Source organism: Xiphophorus hellerii, chromosome 3 (genome assembly GCF_003331165.1).
Source record: "Xiphophorus hellerii strain 12219 chromosome 3, Xiphophorus_hellerii-4.1, whole genome shotgun sequence".
NCBI lineage: Eukaryota > Metazoa > Chordata > Actinopteri > Cyprinodontiformes > Poeciliidae > Xiphophorus > Xiphophorus hellerii.
In genome coordinates, this window is record NC_045674.1 from 29,854,147 (window position 1) to 29,874,146 (window position 20,000).

The 20,000-nt window shown below is 40.5% G+C and overlaps 1 protein-coding gene across 3 annotated transcripts in view; it reads left to right on the forward strand.

The window, feature by feature from the left end:
- The window catches only part of vps13b (vacuolar protein sorting 13 homolog B), a 304,956-nt gene that overhangs the window by 239,069 nt on the left and 45,887 nt on the right, over positions 1 to 20,000 (forward strand). For all 3 annotated transcript variants that reach the window (XM_032557919.1, XM_032557917.1, XM_032557918.1), the window contains 5 exons: positions 2,371 to 2,567; positions 5,147 to 5,328; positions 6,765 to 6,985; positions 7,082 to 7,213; positions 12,147 to 12,308. In XM_032557919.1, the coding sequence (XP_032413810.1) occupies positions 2,371 to 2,567; positions 5,147 to 5,328; positions 6,765 to 6,985; positions 7,082 to 7,213; positions 12,147 to 12,308 (894 nt within the window). The remainder of the gene's footprint in view (positions 1 to 2,370; positions 2,568 to 5,146; positions 5,329 to 6,764; positions 6,986 to 7,081; positions 7,214 to 12,146; positions 12,309 to 20,000) is intronic.

Below are 20,000 nucleotides of genomic sequence, written 5' to 3' on the forward strand. Positions count from 1 at the left end.
AGATGTGCTCAATCGGATTCAGGTCTGGGGAACGGGCTGGCCAGTCCATAGCTTCAATGCCTTCATCTTGCAGGAACTGCTGACACACTCCAGCCACATGAGGTCTAGCATTGTCCTGCATTAGGAGGAACCCAGGGCCAACCGCACCAGCATATGGTCTCACAAGGGGTCTGAGGATCTCATCTCGGTACCTAATGGCAGTCAGGCTCATGGAGGGGCACATGGAGGGCTGTGCGGCCCTCCAAAGAAATGCCACCCCTCACCATTACTGACCCACTGCCAAACCGGTCATGCTGAAGGATGTTGCAGGCAACAGACCGCTCTCCACGGCGTCTCCAGACTCTGTCACGTCTGTCACATGTGCTCAGTGTGAACCTGCTTTCATCTGTGAAGAGCACAAGGCACCAGTGGCGAATTTGCCAATCCTGGTGTTCTCTGGCAAATGCCAAGCGTCCTGCACGGTGTTGGGCTGTGAGCACAACCCCCATCTGTGGACGTCGGGCCCTCATACCATCCTCATGGAGTCGGTTTCTAACCGTTTGTGCAGACACATGCACATTTGTGGCCTGCTGGAGGTCATTTTGCAGGGCTCTGGCAGTGCTCCTCCTGTTCCTTCTTGCACAAAGGCGGAGGTAGCGGTCCTGCTGCTGGGTTGTTGCCCTCCTACGGCCTCCTCCACGTCTCCTGGTGTACTGGCCTGTCTCCTGGTAGCGCCTCCAGCCTCTGGACACTACGCTGACAGACACAGCAAACCTTCTTGCCACAGCTCGCATTGATGTGCCATCCTGGATGAGCTGCACTACCTGAGCCACTTGTGTGGGTTGTGGAGTCCGTCTCATGCTACCACGAGTGTGAAAGCACCACCAACATTCAAAACTGACCAAAACATCAGCCAGACAGCATAGGTACTGAGAAGTGGTCTGTGGTCCCAACTGCAGAACCACTCCTTTATTGAGTGTGCCTTGCTAATTGCCAATAATTTCCACCTGTTGTCTATTCCATTTGCACAACAGCAGGTGAAATTGATTGTCAATCAGTGTTGCTTCCTAAGTGGACAGTTTGATTTCACAGAAGTTTGATTTACTTGGAGTTATGTTGTGTTGTTTAAGTGTTCCCTTTATTTTTTTGAGCAGTGTATATTCTTAATTCTTTGGTGATAATAACCCCGTGATAATAACTCAAAAATAATCCAAATAGTTTGGATGTATTTTTTCTTACAGAAAGTTTCTGTTCATAGGTTTGTGGTGCATCTCTATCCTAAAGAAAAAGATACAAAACTTCAAATATTTCACAACGGGTTAGGGTTGCCCTAACGCAAAAGAAAAAAAAATCCTCCATGTCCCCTAAGGGGTTCCGTATGATACCTGTAAGCTGTCAGCATATGTTTCCTAATCTGGATTTTAGGAAAGTTATCTGCTGCATATAAGATATTATCAGCTATATTGTCATTCTAAAAATCCTCACCTATTCCTGTTAGAGTCCTAAAAGCATCTGTGTTTGAGGTTTTGAAGTCCACTACAGTTTTTCTTAATCATTGTGTAACTCCAAGAGTTCAAGAAAATCACTTGTTCCTGGTGAGTAACAATGGTTCCACCAAAGATTGTTATAGAAACCTGTTGGTTTGAAATGAGTAATTTGGTCTGAGTCCTAGTTTTCCGTACATCATGATTGTTTAGTAGACATAGCCAGGGTGCAGATGAAAACATCTGTGCGATTAACTGGTGTAAGAGTATTTAGTTTAGTTCTCTTTCAATCTGACGATAAATAACAGACGTCAGGTGGGAAGAGTAACACTTTGAATGTGTGTTTGGTGTTAAACATTTAGAATTATCACTGAGTTTAGAACTGGGACAGTTGTTGAGAAACAAAAGAAAATCACAGTCGAGCATCTTTGTGTTCTCCAAAAACGAATACCTGAATCTCTACACTGTCCATTTTAATTTTTTTTTTTGTTTGTTTGGAAGGCAAAAGGGAACAGGAAGAACTAGGATTGACCATCATGCTTAAGTGATTATGTGTTCTGCTCATATAATGGATGTTGAAATCTAGTCAAAACCATTGAGTGAGCAACCTGTGATATGACAGAGCACTTTTCCAGGCAGCAGCCGTTGTTTGGACACTCCTTTTCCACATTCTACTTAAGTTCTTTATTAAATTGGGAATTCTTTTTTTTTATTATCATTATTATTATTTCATGAAAGGTAGTCCTGAGAAGAATAAGACATTTAAAAAAATATTTAATCACGCAATAAAGTTAACCACAGACCAGATGCCAATCTTGACATAAACAGAAAACGAAGCCTCTAAATAAGATGCATATGTAGAAGTTACTTTTGGAAGTTGTGTAAATGACTGTGTCATTTCTTTTAGGTACCATGCAGTCTGGAGTACTGGGACGAGCTCCAGCAAGCTTTTGTCCCTTACAGGGAGTTCAGCCTGTCAGAAAGCTGTTCCTGCCAGCTGCAGCTGCCCAGCCTCAGCCTCACTGATCAGCAGAAGGAGCTGGTGGCCTCAGACCTCTGGAGGATCGTGCTCAACCACAACGGAGAAGGAGGAGATGAGCAGAGGTGAGGCAAACTTCTGTTTTACCAGAAAAGTTGTGACATCTGCTGGAAAACACGTTCAGGAACCGGAACGGGCTCCAAAGCTCATTGGTTGTACAGGCCTGTGAGGGCTGCTTGGAACACAGCGTTGCCTTTAATAATCAAATCGGGACCTCCTTGCTTTCTTACTTCAGAACAATGGTGTCAAACATTGTCAAGCTTAAAATTTCACTATCTAACATTTACAAATAACGGTTTTTTTCCATACGTTAAAACTGTCACCATGTCGTAACAGTATAATATTAGACAGATAATTTGTGAAAAGATCGACCCCCTCTACTTCCTCCCAGTGCTAATAATCTGGTCTGCAAAAATGCATCCCTCCTGATCAAAAACAACCAATCAGAGCCAGGAGGAGTGTGTCAATCTACCTCCTGTATGCTGCTAAATGTGCAGCATACAGGAAAACCAACTTACTGTTCCAGGTATACTGTCATCGGTTGCTATGCTGACTGGCCTTAGCATTCATGTCAGACTTTGTTGAAGGGGAGCATCTGTAGCGTAGCACAGAAAAATGTGCTACGAGAGTGATTGACAGCGCTAAGACCCTCCTCCTGGCTCTGAGTGGTCATTTCTGACTGAGTGATGGATTTCTGCAGTTAATACTGGGAGATGGCAGATAAGCTCAATTTTTTTCACATATCTATCTTGTATTATCACATGATCATGTTAACAAATATGTAAAAAAAACAAACAAACAAAAAACAGATTTTTTCATGAAAAAAATCTGGTTTTTTTCGTGAAAATTACGTACTGCTTAATGGTTTTGTAATATTGTGAGATTTCATGGGTCAAGATCTTGTTACGCCCCTGGTAGAAGCAGGAGGAGATGAGATTAGAAAAGGGCCTCATTAGAGCACAAACATATTTACTCTGTGCACTTCTAGCTGATTTTAAATACATACAACAACCTTATTGGAACGTACATCAAGTATGTGTGTGGATCTGCAGTCTCCGTTCCCATCGGGTGTGAGTAAAAACAGAGGCAGAGTGCTCCCAGACTGCAGAGCACAAAGATCTAAAATGTGTCCCTCGCCCCACATCTGGTGTGCAGGAGCAGGGAGCGGGCTTGGAAGGCGTTCAGATAGGCCTAATGAGATTTCCCAGCACACCAAGTGCCTGTCAGGGCCCATCCGGATTCCTTCCTGCTTACCTTGAGTGTATCTAATCGAGGGGAAGCTCAGGGGAAGCACGAGTCAAGCCCCCTTCAGGTTGGCCCGTGAGCTGTTAGGCCATTCTTAGCCCAGTTTGGGCTGGGCCAGGTCTGACCAAACTCTAACACTTCACAGAGCATGCTCTGACTTCAGTCTTCTCGCTGCCACTGGTTTCTCCACCCGCCTCTCCTGTGTCTCCCTTCGCCTTCTGGGGTTTAGACGATTTTCTGAAATATGTTGGTCTGCCATTTTCTCCTTCGTTTTATATTTATTTATTTTTATCTTACTTCATTCTTTTTTATTTCTTTGTCCATTTTTGGTTCCTTTTGGGATTTAGAGAAACTTTTTGTGGAAAAATAAGCACCAAGCCCCACATTCTGTGGGATTTAGACAACTTCAGAAAAGGAAAAAAAATATCTAAAAGAAGAAACAGAACTCTCTTAAGGACCGTATAGTAAAACAAACATCTGTATTTAATTACAATCATACCCCAAACACTACATTTCCTTTATGTTTAAATTATTTGTCTTTTTTGATCAAAAGTGATTCCACTTTCCTTACTCTCTCATTTCATCTGCCATACTTCAGTTTCCACCAGAAAAATAACTTGGCTGGCCCGCCAACTGGAAGTAATGAAAATTGTCAACATATGATGGTTATCTTTTTAAGGAGCGCTCCGTTGGACCCACATTTTTCACTTCTTGAGAGTTTTCCTCTCAAAGTGGATCATGGTAGCAGCAAATTATAGAGCAAATGGTCATTCGTTTCAATTACTTCCACTTCAACATCATCAACCATGACATGCAATTAATGTCCACCGAGGGCTTTTCCTGGAAACTGTGGCTGTAATAACTTACCTAACAGCCCTGGACAGTGAGGAGGCCCTCTCTGCGTTATTGTCTCCTTCATTCCAGGTTTCCTGAAAAGTCCTGGTGTTTATCTCAGAATGGATTTATGTCACTGTTTCACACAGTTTTTTGAAAGATATATGAATGTTATTTTTTCCATCTTCTTTTATTGGATGAACCAATGTGGGTATATATACATATTAGTCTTTTTGGAAAAATCTCCAACAGTTTCAGTATTAAGTCTTACCAAGTATTTTTGGTCTAGTTTCTAGTCCAAATATCTTAGTACAGTCAAAATAAAATAAAAAAAATTAACTTAAAAGTAACTTTTCAGCAAAATATATGATCTTTAATAATTCCTTAAAACTGATTCCACTGCTACTAAGAAAATGTTTGGTTATAAATGAAAGAATCTGCAAGTTGAACTGGTTCTTCTTTTATCAATACTATGGAGTTATTCACTTAAAACAATGTTCATGTTGATTATTAGCATCGTCATCGTTCTGATGAGCTGTTCTATTGAAACATTTCTCTCCTCCAGTTCGGACAGTGAGTGTGGCTCCCAGCTCCCGTGTGATCAGCTGGTGTCCCCCATTGCGTTGGCAGCCTGCACCCGTGTGGACTCCTGTTTCGCTCCCTGGTTCGTCCCGTCGCTGGGCGTGTCCTTGCAGCTAGCGCAGCTGGAAGTTCACCTCTGCCACCACCTGGAGCAGCTGGGAACAGGTAGGCTGCAACAAACAGCACTGCATCACAAGGTCTCATGTGTCACCTGAAAATGGACCCTAAGTGTACAAACCTGCGGAAAGAGTTGCTTTCACAACATGTTGGTCATTTAGACTTTATTATCTGAATTAAAGTTTAAAACAATCTGCAACAGGGGAGTGCTTTCCTGAAGTATTGACGCCTGCTGAGCTTTTTTACATGTTGTCATCTTCCAACCAGACTGTCAGGAAAATGGATGGAGAAAACGTTTTTTCCAGGGATCCTGGTACACTTGATACCAGGGCTGAAGTAGAGACAGTAACGCTAAACATGTTGGTGATTTAAATAAAAGTCATAGTCCATTTCTAAATACAAATAAGTATCGGTGGCAAGACTTGAAAACTGATGTGTATGGATGTCCTCCATACAATCTAAATGAGCTGGAGCTTTTTTGCAGAGATAATGGGGAGAATTTTCAAAGCTGGTAGAGACTTACTGCAAATGACTTACAGCTGTAATTTTAGTGACGGGTGCTTCTTCAAAGTGTTCACCCAGGAAAGAGATTTAAATGACATACACTGTACCAAACTTACTTTGCAATAAGTTTTGTAAAACATAGTATATTTATCTTTATTTGTAAAGGTGTGCCCCATGCTTGTGTTGTTCTGTAACATAAAATTTCAATAACATTTGTGGTTGGAACGCGAAAAAATATCGAAAGAAGTTCAAAGGATATGAATACTGTAGGCAGGGACTGTACATTGAATCCTTCTGATTGGCTGTCTAGATCAGGGCTCTACAACCTAAAGAGCCATTTTGCTCTCATGACAGCCGAGTAAACTTCGTCTACAGCCGCTCATGTCGCATGAATTCTTTTTCTTTTTAAAACAGCATCTTATTTCTATTTTTAGGATTTTAAACAAAGATAAATATAAGACAGCATGGATAATAAATGGAACATTGACCAACATATTCGACATGTATCGATGATAGCACTGGTCATAATCTAATCTTTGTCACTGGTTTCTCTTTTTGTGGCTTCTTATTCTTGTGTTTTTATGATGTAAAGCACTTTGAGCTGCCTTGTTACTGAAATGTGATATGCAAATAAAGTTGATTGATTGATATATGTATATTTTTTGATCACATAGATTCCAACCTGATGACAAGGAAAACAAATCTAAAAACATGACTGGTATTTTAGTATGATTCCTTTAGGTTGCAGAGAATAAATCCAAATCTAATGCACATGTGGAGAATAGACATTCAGTTGGCTAAGAGCCATTCTGTTCCCCCAGAGTACAACCTTTGAAGTTTGAGTCTCGATGGGTAGTCAGTCCAATTCATTCACATTTTTATTTATTTGGTGACATGTAAATAATTTTCATTAATTTATGGACTATTGACACATTTGTGTTTGATCATCTTTAATTAGAAATGTTTTTTCCTTCATCCAGTTGCATCAAGGAAACTTCATCCCTTCCTGCCAGACAGGAAGTTACCTCAAGAACAGGAGTTCATGGTGATTGGTTCTCGGGAGCCCCAGGTGTTCATGCGCCAGTGGAGCAACGGACCTCGTCACTGTCAGGAGACGAGCTTTTCCACCCGGCTGGACTGCAGACTGCTGGAGTATCGAAACCTAACCCACCTGCAGCTGCTCCAGTCCTGTGCACTGCAGGTTGGCTTACCAAAACTCTGCTCGCATGTTTTAATTATTCTGCTAAAAATGAAGATATACTGATTTGAAACGTAATTTGATGTGTCCTTTTTTTAGGGACAGGCCACTGCCATCAGCTGTCCCCAGAACAGCTCTTTAACTGTCAATGTGTTTGTGGATCCCATGTTCCTCAACATTAGCCAGTATGCCATCCATACTGTGGACACTGCACTGCTCAGCTGGCAACAGGTACACTTCACAAAACATCTCTCCATGGGTGGAAATGAACTATGTCAATAAAGCCAAAGCCAAGATTCAGATAAGAAAAAGAAGTTTGCCACATTTTTTTAATGTTTTTTTATTTTTTAGCTATTTCACCAGGTAAGTTGATTGAGAACAAATTTTCATTGTCAACAGCGTCCAGTTCAGAAAACATCAAGACATCATCCAACAGAATATCATAGCAGAAAAGAGAAGGATACAACAAAATGGAGAAAAAAAGTAAAATACAACCATCTATACTGACCAAATGTACTATCACAAGTCAACAGTTTTTAAAAGCAGGTACATTAATCATGTGTTATGATTTTTACTGAGTTGATAAAGTTGGATATGTTCTTGTACATGTGTGGGTCCTGTCCGGTTTCCTACCACAGTTCAAAAAACATGACTGTTAGGTTAAATGGTCTCTCTGAAGTTGTTCTTAGGGGTGAGTGTGTGTTCATGGTTGTTTGACCTGTGTGTCTCTGTGTTGCCCTGAGATGGACTGGCGATCTGTCCAGGGTGAACCCTGCCTGTCGCCCAATGATCACTGGAGATAGTTTACTACCCTGCAAGGATAAGTGGCAGACAGCAGATGTATGGGGGGATGGTGGAGTCTAGAGATCTACTACTGATTCATGTAGATTTTATCTACACAATTAAAAGTGTTTAAAATGGGGTGAAGTGCAATTGATACAGTCAGACGTCTAACAGATTCCCACTAACATTTATTCTGTAGGAAAATGTTCCAGACATACAACCTGCCAATTTTCACTCTGTTCATCATCTTTACAAAAATCGACCATGAATTGGTTCTCTATGTCAGCTCACCAGAAGCCCTGAAATTTCTCTCTTCGTCAGGAGCTCATGCATCACACCTTTGCTGCTGTGGTTCACAGAAATACCGAAACCTCCTGTTCTCATCTTCTAATCTGAACTGCTCTCATAATTTAGACCATATCTGCATTTAAAAAACTTGGAAAAATGCAATGCTCATGTCATGTGCTTTATCCACCATGTTTGTTTTGAAACTTGCTTAGTCAAAGGGAGCAAAAAACTGGTGTACCCAGTGTAAGCAGTGCGCACCAGATTGGGGCTTTGAAGGAGAAACATTTGTTACATTTATTGAAACATTTCAGAAATTAAAAAAACATAAATTCACTGTCCAACCTTGCCTCACCAAGTCAGTCACTCAGCTGTGGCTCTTTTCATTTTCAATCAATATTACAGTTTATAAATCTAAGAAAAAAATAATTACCAAAAGTAAAATAGTCATTTTTTGACTTAGCTCGCCATTGTTGCATAAGGATGTTTGCCTAAAGTGATTAAATAATCACTGATTTGTTTTTTCTTGTTCAAAGTTAATTCTCAACTGTATCCCTTTTCGATTCATGTTTTGGAATCCCTCAGAAAGCCAGGGAAACATTTGCTTTATGTCTATTTTGTTATAAACAACTCCCCATGGAGTTAACAACTATTAAGAGAGAGCATTGGAAATCACTCAGAAATGTGTGCACATCCAGAGAATATGGTAAAAGCCTGCCTTTTGTCCCAGATGAAATATGAGTTAATTTGACAAACAGAGCGGATTCCATGAGACTGGTTCAGGTTGTACGCCAGCGGCAATAAAGTTTTCAGAAGGGAATTGCCTTTCTGTTTGGTGTAAATTGTGACTAAGAGGATACCAGTGTTTGGTCCTCATCATTTCCCAGATCTCAGCTCTCAGCACTGTTTCTGGTAGCCAGGATACTTGTGTGTGAAGTGATGCCCACAAAAACATGGTAAAACTTGAGTGGTGACACCTGCCAAGACTTCATCTGGGCCTGGTTCCCCACCCAGATGTTTGTTCTCTGTACACACTTCCACCAACACACTCACACTCACCAACACACGCACAGACATGCTTTAGATCCCGTATCATGGCTCTCTTTGCGTAGCTGTGCTGACTCATATACTGGCCTCTGGAGACACGAGGTTCTCATGATTTTACATGCATGTAGACACTCAGTGCCAGGTGAAGGAAAGAAAAAAAAAAAGCAATAGCTCATGTTTTTCTAAAAACAGCTGTGATCTTTTTACCTGTGGAAAATAAAATTAAACAAGCTGTATAAAAATACACCATGAAATTATTGCTCTGGCTCGTGGTTTATTACTTTGGTTTTCACTCAGGGACATCACTGAAGACTGTCTGACTGTTTACCGACTTGTCAGGTTTGATCCGTGGCGTCATCATAGCACAAGTCATTGTTCCCTATTTATGCCAGTTATTTAAGTCATAAATAACTTAAGGCTGTTGCTAATAATAAAGTAAAAGGCCATTTGAGGCTCATTTTGAGTGTGTGGCGCATTTTGCAGCTTACTATTTTTGTTGAAACAAAGGCTAGCCTCCAGCGCTGACACAGTCCCCACCAATCTCTGATACATAAATTTCAGCTGTAAATGAGATGAATCCAGTTTGATTCTTTCTGACGGTCTGAAAAAAAAAAAAGCTGAATTACTATATACTGTATTGGCCAATCTATTTTTAAAATAATAAGTAAAATGTTTAATTTCATAAGAGTTTTTGTTTATTCTGTTGTTGCTGTGACATCTTGTAGGGGTGCAGCTCAGCAGAAACAATGTGCACAATCTTAACTGATGAGCACCATTTTTTTAAATAAATGGTCCATTTATTTATTCAGTTGTAGTCAGACATGATAAAAGTCTTTGTCTTACAAAGATACTTTTTTTTTTTCAATAATTCTCCTGTTTCTTTGGGTCAAGGCTAACAGGCAGGGTGGTTGAGGAGCGACTTGGGGGCCAGCACTGAAACAAAGCAGATTCCTCAATTAAAATCTGGCTGCAACCTTACAACCCAGGCATGGTCGTAACAGACCCACTACAAACAGAAGAGATGGCTCTCTTCCAGAGGGATTGCAATAAATAGCCATAAAACCCAGATTTTTATGATCCGAACACACGATCACTTAGCAATGTTCCATATGTCCGCGATACACGGCTCTTGGTTCTCAAATAAAATCGGTTTCCATAATTTTGCTCGAGCCAAATTCTTGTTGTCAACATCGATTTACGATTCACACCATAACATCACAGCACAAGGCTGACCTGTTCCAGTGCTGTAAACTTTGAGTTCTCATTCAGATGGAGGACAGAACGATTAGGTTCAGAGGTTTTGTAAAAAGGTACAGATTTTTCCTTTTTTTATTTTATTTTTTACTTTTTTGCTTCATGTCCTCAGACTCAGTGGCCTCGTGCGTCCCCAGCCCCCCAATCCCTTAGGCCCCATGCCTCCATTTTCAACTGTTCGTCCCGAGTGCCGGCCTCAGTCTTTGCTGCCTCCAGTTCCTAACTCAAGGGAAGTGGCTTTGGTGGACAGCCACACAATAGCCCAGTAGTGTTTCAACAATGTTCTTTTCTCACAGAACAGTCACAGGCTGTTCCATATGCAACCGAGACAGCAGGAATTTTCCCTCTTGATAATTTTATTGCTTTGTTTTATTTTTCTCTGTTCTTCCCATGGTTCATTAATTTTGTTTTTCTTTGCAACTGGACAGAAAAGAACACAGATCTTGAGTTTCTGGCCCTAGCAGAGTTATGTCCTACTTGGGCCATTTTTTGACGAGCGTATCATCTTCGGTAGATCGGAATTGGGTTCATTTTCTCATTTACGGTATTTTCGTATCATCCACAACGTCGTTTTTTTTGTTGTTTTTTTGTTGTTTTTTTTTTTTTTTTTACATGCAACTTATAAGGTGACCATTGTTTGCAATCAGTTTTCCAGACATTTTACTGAACCTTTCCATTTTTACAAGGGCCATACAGCTAAGGGTTGGAGTCTGGATGGATTAGAGTAACGAGTAGTAGGACAGTTTCTGAAGAAGAAGCTGTCATCTTGTGCTCTTTTACAAGATTTATGAGACAAGTGTTTAGGTTTCTTCGTATTAGTGTTTATCCCCTTTAAGCCCCTACATACTTAAAGAGTGAGTATGATTATAAAAAGAAGCTTTCTGATAAGTGTATCACATTAGCTTGTGAATCAGGGGAGAAAGACGATATGGTCTCAGAGTGGGCTTAGCAATGGCATCTTAAGATGGCAGCAGGAAGTTGGTAAATCGCAGTGTCACATTCAAAAGTAGGCACAGATAGTGTTTCCACAATAAAACTGGAAATGCCTTTAAACCCGCTGCTGCAGCTGTCCCTCCTATATTTTACTCTCCAACTCTCATGCGCACGCACACATCTATCATCACTTGTTCTTTAAGTGGTGTAAACTTTCCCATCCGTTTTCAATCTAATCAACCACCCCAGGATCCTGAACGTGCTTGGCAGTCAGACTCTGAGATTTTACTGCCAGCTTCTCTTAACCATCTCTGCTTTTCTCTTCAGAAACGAGCTAGCCAGATTACCGTATTCTTTGTTAACATATTTGGGTAATTATCGAGAAGCCATGTGAGCTATGTTGGTGTGTCGGGAGCGGAGCAAGAGGGACCCTCATCAGGTCACTGGAGTCTTGAGTAGGAGCTCAAATAACAGCTACAATCTAAGTCATATGGGGCGCCGTTGTTTGGTGTTATTTAATCCAGGAGAGTTGACACACACTGTTCTCTTCTTGTTGCATCTGTGTTTTAATAGCAAGACAGTGAGTTCTCCTTTTTGCATGCAAGTTAACAAATGAGTAGTTGCCTGTTTAAGGCTTTCTGTGAGAGAGTTTCTTTTATCAAACACACTTTAGCGGTGGATGTTATTTACCAACAACGTAAATGGGGGGGAAAAAAAACTAATATTTTACACAAATCAATTTTCATGTAGGCTTGTGACAAAATGTGAACGCATGAAAGGGCACCTAGATTTTGTTTTACCGCCTACATTCTTTATCCATTGCAGTTCTTACTCCAATCTCTCATATCGTTTTGTTCCTCAGAATGGGAACCAAGACGCAGAGGAGCTGCTGTACAGTCACTACGTGATCTGCAATGACACAAATGAGACGCTGCGCTTTGGTCAGGTGGACACGGATGAGAACGTACTGCTGGCCAGCCTCCACAGCCACCAGTACAGCTGGAGGTCCCACAAGTCTCCTCAGGTAGTGCACACATTTCCAAAACAATTCCAAAATAGTCTAGAGGATGGGAGATTTCTGATGGCTCACATCAGAGTGGTTTTGATTAGTTGGTTGTGTTTTTTTAGCAAAAGAATCACAGTTGATCTTGAATGCAATTGAAATTCAGATTCTAAATTTTAAACATAGGTTTTGATTTGATATAAAATCTGAAAGTTTTTTAATTTTGAAATCACGTCAAATTGTTTCTTTGGTTACCTGAAACAATTCAGAATTCCTGTATGGATCCAGTGTGAATGTGTAATAGGATTTACAAGACACAAAAAACAGGAAGACAGTAGAAGTGTTCCAAAAGAGTGACTATATAGTACAAAAAAGATCGTGCCACATTCATTTGCTTGTGGATATACTTCTATTGCATGTGTTGAATGGCACACAGGAATTTGTTTGCCTGGAGCAGGGCATTAAAATGTTGTCCTGAGAGGTTCAAACACATGCACACCCCCACACCTTCATCAATGCGCTGCAGCTATCAGAGTGTTCCTGTCAGCGATCTCAGACAGTTCCCTGACAGCATTGTTAAAGAAGATTGATTATATTTAACCCTATGTGGTTTTGAGGTTGAGTGGAGGGTGGGCTGGTGATCTGTGGCATGTGTGTGCAGGGTGTGCGTGTGTGTATGTGGTACGCACATGTTCCAGGACCCCCATGTGTTCCACAATGAGTGTGAGAAAGTCAAGCTTGAGAAAAGACATGGCCATAATTGCTCGCAGTAAGTCAGTAAGTCAAGTTGTATTAATCATCGACCATGGTTAATCTGTGCTCTTACCTCACTCTCACTCACACACTCTGTGAGTGGCAATCTGGCATATCGGCACAGCGAAATACCACAACTCATTTTTAGCAGCGAGGCAAAAATGACCTCTGCGTTTCCAGGGATGTTTTGGATGAAAGATTGTCCGAGTGAGCCAAATGTCATCATGGATGAAGAATGCGATTCCAGGCTCGTTCTGTCATGTGTTATTCCATCATGTGTTTGTGCAATATAAAAAAGTGTGTTCTTAAGATGGACATGATTTGAGAAACTAGATAAAATACGAAGCGCCGATGTTGCCAAAACAGCTTAACTAACGTTAAGCGCGGTGATAAAAACCTAGCCAATGTGTCCGCCTCAGCAAATTGTAGCAAACACTCCTAATTACATTTTAGGGTTATAAAAATAGCGACACTGATAAGGGCGCGGATTTTATTTCTTTAATGGCTACATGGTCCTGCAAAGTGTTGTTGGAGCCCATAAAAATCCACTTTCAGGTGGAATTTTAAATGCTTGGGCTGTTAGCTTTAGTCCCTCGATGCTAAGGAGATTCAAAAACAAATCTGATCCCTCTGCATCGCTATTTCTCTATTTTTCACACCCTCCCTTATAGGTTTCTCTCTTTCTACATGCTTGATGTGTACTTTAGTACATTGTCTCTTTATCCTCTGACCTCTACACTGTTCACATAACTGTATATTTTCCTATATTCCTTGACTTTTTTGTTGCTTATCTTTGTTATATATTGCTTACGTACAACTCAGGAGCCATTGGTTGGCTGGTATTTGGTCTAATGCACTTAGTTTCAGTCATTCTCAATGTGATTTCAGAATCCACAGCCACATTGCTTATTGTAGAAATGATTATGATTTTATCAAAGCAGTCCTCTTTTTCTTCGGTTTTTTTGTCCAGCCATCAGACCTATGTCACCATTTTCAGGTTGTCAGCGTTCCATTGAAACTGCAGCCAAGTCATGTTCCCATCCACGTTTTCTCATACTTTTATTCCTTCCTCATCTTCCAGTATTGTAACCCTTCCAAGCCCATCAGTAAACACTTCACTTCTCGAGACCTACGGTGCAGTTACCTCAGTCACGGTCTCCTGGGTTGTTTGTAGCCCTGCATCGTAGCAACCTACCAGCTTCAGGTCAAAACTCATTTCAGACCTCAGACCCTAAAACGCAGGTCAACACATAGCTGTAGAATGATGTTGGCTTAGCCTGGTTCTCTCTAGTTCATCGGCTCAGTGAGATCAGCAGACCAAGGCTTTCTCTTATGTCCACACTAGCTTTGAGCATTTTTGTCCCTTCATGCTTAACTCTGCTTAGTTACAACACACGGCTTTCTTATGTTGTTCTTGTCTCTTTCTGATTCCTGAAGCAAAGCCATGTGTTCTCGTGTTTTATGGTCATCCTGGCAGATCTCGTTGGCCCTTGCCTTTTTAGTCCTTTTCTCCTGCCATCTATTAGACTTTTTCTTCAGAAGAAAAACATGTTTTCAGTTACATTAACCTAAAAAAAAATCTTTACTTCCAAGATTGTAGACGTGACAATCCCTTCAGATCTTCTTCCAAAAACACCCTCACACAGTTTTTGAAAATTAAGTCACTTTTAGTTTCATGTCGTTGCCCTTTAGCTAATTATCTAGCATTCACAGGGATACTGCTCGGTTGGATGCTAGTCTTTCACACCTTCTTGGCTGTTTTGTACACACGTTTTTTAATGGCGCCATCTGATATCAATTTGCACCTTCCAGGAGAATGTTTTTTTTTTTTTCCTCAGCAACTAGTGAATTGAAGTATTTCTGCAATTTTCTCATAATCTCCGGCAATGTAATTTACGATTAATTAACATATCTACTAGTAGGGGGTTGTTCATTCATTTTGGTATTCTTTGACACCAGCTCTGTTCAGTATGCTTTAATCGAACTCTTGTCTATTTGTTTAGAAAGTCCAGTTCATTCAACGCATAACTGAAGACCTTGGTCTCTGGTACGGTTCAAATTCATAAGCAAACTAGAAACCGCTCCAAAAGCAGAAAGCGGATTAGAGAACAGAGCATTCTGGGTGGACTGAACTAAAACAAATATGCAGTATAGCAGTAGCGGGAGAAATGGCTTTTGATCTTTTGCCAAAGAGAATCCTACAATCCCTAAAATCTGACACCACTCTGTTTTTGTTCACAGTTTGTGAAGAAGGAAAGGGCACAATCATCTTTTTGATTTTTGACGTTTTGTCGTTCCCTTCAGTGGTCCTTGGTGCAGCACCACCACAGGCAAGGGGGGGGAACAGGTTTTCCAATTAGTTTGGATAGTTTGACACAGAGCAGTGTGAAAGTGAACCACACCAGATGAAAGTGGAACAAATGTTGCAATTTTGGTCCCCAATCGAACCAAATCTACCGGACTATCAGATGTGAAAACACCTTCAGGTTTTATCAAGCGTCAAAATCTGCCTTATGTCATAAGAGAGGAATTAGTACCAAAATAACCTAAAAACATCCATCCATCCATCTGTCAACCAAGCCATCCAACCACATTCCTACTTACTCCAATTCTTTATGTTATCCTAGATTAAAAGTCTAGAAAGGAAACCCAGACAAACTCTCTCCCAAATGACCCTGCTCAAAGCATTTTAGGGAATTCTACAGCGTTCCCTGGCCAGAAGGAATAATCCCTTTAGCAGGTTCTGGTTCTGTCTCACGCTCTGCTCCCAGTTGGAAACCCCCTGAAAACCTCCATAGGGTGGCGCCGGAAAGACGTCCTGATCGGACGGTCAACCCGTTTTACTATTTCCATTCAGTTCCTTCAATGAATGGAAATAGCGTGTACAAAGTTGTCTTTAATACTACTCACTTGGTATAACCCAAAGTGTGGTACTTCACACCTCCACATGGTCGACATACCATACCTGGTGTTGTACCTTGTTACTCTACTTCAGGGAACAGCAGTAATGTGCTTTTATAATGTAATGTACAATTCAAAGAAATTTATACGGAAAAGTTTATTATAAATATTAAAAATGGTTAGCTGTAAAGAAAAATAAACTGAAACTCAACAATTTAAGTAGATGGATGAATGTTGTTTGTTTACAAAATGTAAATGGGAAGGGACTAAACGGCAAGGTGTGAGTACAAATTGGCAAGATGATGATTTGACCCGGAGTTTTTCAGTCACTAGTTCTGGTTTATTTCTTTTCCCTCCTCTCAGGAAAGCATGGGCCTGTTTTCCATCCTCACAACTTCAAAGTATGTTTTAATGCCCTGGCTTTCCCTAAAGTTTAAATATTGGTACTTTCTAATATTTACCCTGTTCTCCCACTTGGCCATCAGACGGGGGCAGGTCAAATGGGAGAACAGGGTAAATATTAGAAACAGAACGGTCCCTTCGTGATGTCCAAAGTTTATATTTTCCATAAAGTCTGGGTCTGCATGACTGGGCAGACCATCAGCATGATCTTGTCATGGATCTGGAATGATGCAAGCGTCCCAGCTGATTTCTCCCACAGGCAGAGCTACTAATTGCTGTTGTAAAGTTATCTGTCCCTGTTTTTCTCTCTGGAGCTCCCTGGAGAACCCACTGGACATGAGATCATTCTGGAGGGAGGCAGATGGGTCAAAAAAGAATTGAAAGAAAAATATGAAAAATCTGACACAAGGGTTGCATAAAATCACCAGGAGGGACCTTGCACAGCTTTACTTGAGAAAAACAAGGCTATTAAAAGGGGAAACGGGGGCAAAGACTCCATGAGCCAGGCACTTAACACTCACAGATTGGCTTAGATATCTTGACAGTGGGAACAGGCACCTCTCAATTCTCCTCTGCTTGTTTAACAGCTCCTAATAGATCCACAAGGCATCAAGGAATTTAAAACAATTGGGTTGTTAATAGTATAACAACATTTCTGCAATAAATGTTGAAAAAGTTTTATAGAACTACGTTGTTTAAGCTTAAACCAAAAGATTCACACCAGAAGTCCGTCAGTATCCCGTCTGACCGACCGATCTATCCGATGTACACTTCCAGTGATGTTGATGTACTTTGGACTATCTGTCATTTTCTGACAGAAAAGCACTCTCTGTTTTTGGCCTGAAATTTGAACTGGAGCTGCCCTTCGGTTCTCCCCTCCACCTTCACTACAAACTGTGCTTCTTCTGTTAGTCAGAACTGTAACACTTTTTTTAAAAGGCCCAAATGATGCAGTCATGTTCTTCAAACCTGTTAAAAATGTTCACACACACACACGCCAGATCCTCACTTAGGAAGGCTAGAGAAGGGTCCCGGAGTCTGAGTCCTCCGGTGAAGTGCTCAGCATACCTTCATACTTTACTAGAATAAAAATGTTTAGAAATACAGAATTTTTTTTTTCTCATTCTATGTGCGATTCAGTCTCTGCAGATAAAACGGTGAAACTTGACGATGGATTACCGTAACTCATCACCAATTAAAAAAAAAAAAAGAACGATCATTTGTCCAAGTATGCAGACTCCTAACGTCCCACTCTGAGACACGTACCATCCCCACCCTTCTGTTTTTCAGGGCTCTAGCCTGTGGTGTGGTGTGGATGGTTGAAATATCTGGCTGCTCAGTACAGGATGCAGCCTGGCTGATGGAAATCCCAGTGGTTACTGTGGTTAGAAGGGAGAGGGGCGTAAAAAGCCCCCTGGATTTGGAAAGGACTTTTTAAGTATCTACAAGAAATATTACTGAGTTTGAATAAATTCTAATTTGTTCCAGAAGCAAACTTCCACTGGACTTTTTTCCCCCTCTTTGGAAATGTCCGCTTGCTTCAATGTTTCGGGCGTTTTGTTATCTGAAACAGGTGTCATTTTTTTTGTGTGTCTGCACCGGTTTGGTGTTTTTTGTTTCTCTGGGACCCGTGAGGACAAAGGGCAAGAGATAGGAGCCAGGGCTGTTAGTTTGTGGTTGGAATGACTGTGTTGTTGGCAGAAGGCATGCCAGAGTGCTAATTGGTATGAAACTGTGTGACAGGGAGAGGACTGAAAGGGAATGTTTTCATTGGCTGAAGCTGTCAGTATAAAAACTGAACATTTATGTAGCAGTAATTGCTGCTCGTGATTCATTGAAAAAGAATGTAGTTATATGTTGGGTGTTTTTTCTGACTGATAGAATTATTTGTTGTTCCTAGTTTATTATATAATGCTGTCTTCATAGAAACTTTAGTTGGGTTTTTTATGCATAACTGGATCTTTAACATCTACTGTGTATGCCAAATGCTACATTTGTACTTGTGAGAATTAACTTATGTTAACTAATATGGTGAAAATATAGAGAACAATGCTGGTATCAATAGCACTGTTGGAGAAACATTTTATATTGGAAGCCCACAGAGTTCAAGGTTTGCTATGACTTTAGTTAAAGTTCAAACTAGTAAATGAGGACGTGATCAAATGATGCATGAAGAATCTGCTCCAGCGGAGGCCTGGTTAATTGTTCATCAGGGTGGAAACAGTCGGTATACTGCACCTGTACTGTAACAACATGTACCACATGCTAAATAAAGCATGACTTTTTAGCACCTCTGAGGACTAACAAGAGAAAGATCAAGGCCAAAGCTGTCAGAACTTGTAAAATTATCTTGTAAATGCAACAAAATAAAAAAAAGAAACTTAAATGACTACCTCTGTTAAGGTTTTTTCAACACTTACGATTGTTTCATTTGTTTCGTGTTACAGTCTGCACAGCCACAGTAAGCCTGCGTCGCACCCAGATGTCCCTTCTTGACACGCTCATCGTATTAATCGTTGTACTTAGTGGAGATTAAACTGCAAATTATACAATTAAACCTGCTTCAATGCTCTTGTACCTACAAATATCAGCCAGCACTAAAACTGTGCTGAACACAGTTTTTAGCTTCAAAGGTTTGAATACATCCGTTGTGTTTTAATCAACCTCCAACTTTTAGCAGCACCTACTTTAAGGTAGAGATAAATCTAAACAGGGATTTGTTGGCGTTAGTGAAAACTATCGTGGACAAGTGACTTTTGGTTGATTCCAAAGTAGATTCTGAAGCATTTTTATCTTCTCTGACTGTTTTTTTTTATGAGGGATTCATTCAGATGGAAAGTAACACTACAAAAATCAAACAGAGGGAGCATTCTAGCTGCCAGGGGTTAAGTCTTAAACCCTGGGGTTAAACACAGAAAGACAGGGCCTAGTGTATTATCTATAGAAAGAGAACATAAAATTATTACTGGCAGCAGTAGTTCAGCCAAGGGCCCACTCCAGGAATTTGTCACAACTAATTAGAAAATGCCAGGCCAGACGTAGCTTATGTCAAGAGAAAAAAAACATACAGAGAACATAAAGTTAACGGCAGCAGTAAATGCATTTAATGCGTAATAGGAGAGAAGTAGCCGAAAGTAGCAAAGAAAGAAAAAGTGCTCAGTTTGTCCTCCAGCAGTCTAAGCCTGTAGCAACATAATTATAGAGATACTGTAGCTCAGGAGAACTTAAGCCCATCTAACTTTAGGTTTGATCATAAAGAAAAGTTTTAACCCGTGTCTTAAAAGTAGACAGGACGTCTGGCTTATGGACCCAAACTCTGAGATGGAGAGGAGGCTGAAAAGTAAAAGTTCTACATAGGAGATGTAAATATTATGTCAATTCAGTTCAGTTTATTTACGTTGCACTAATTCACAACACATGTCATCTCAAGACAATTTAATAAAAAAAAAATTCTAAAGATATAAAGGGCTTTGCTTCAGCTTTTTTTTTTTCGCTTATACTTTCTGAGGAAAAAGAAAAGCCTGAAAAAATAAAACTTTTTTTGTTCTGTTGTTGTGTGTTGGATGAGAAAAAAAAGAAAAGTCCTTCAGAATGTGAGCCAGAACATAAAAAATCAAGACTTATGACAGACTTTTCTTTTCCTCCCTTCTTCTTGTT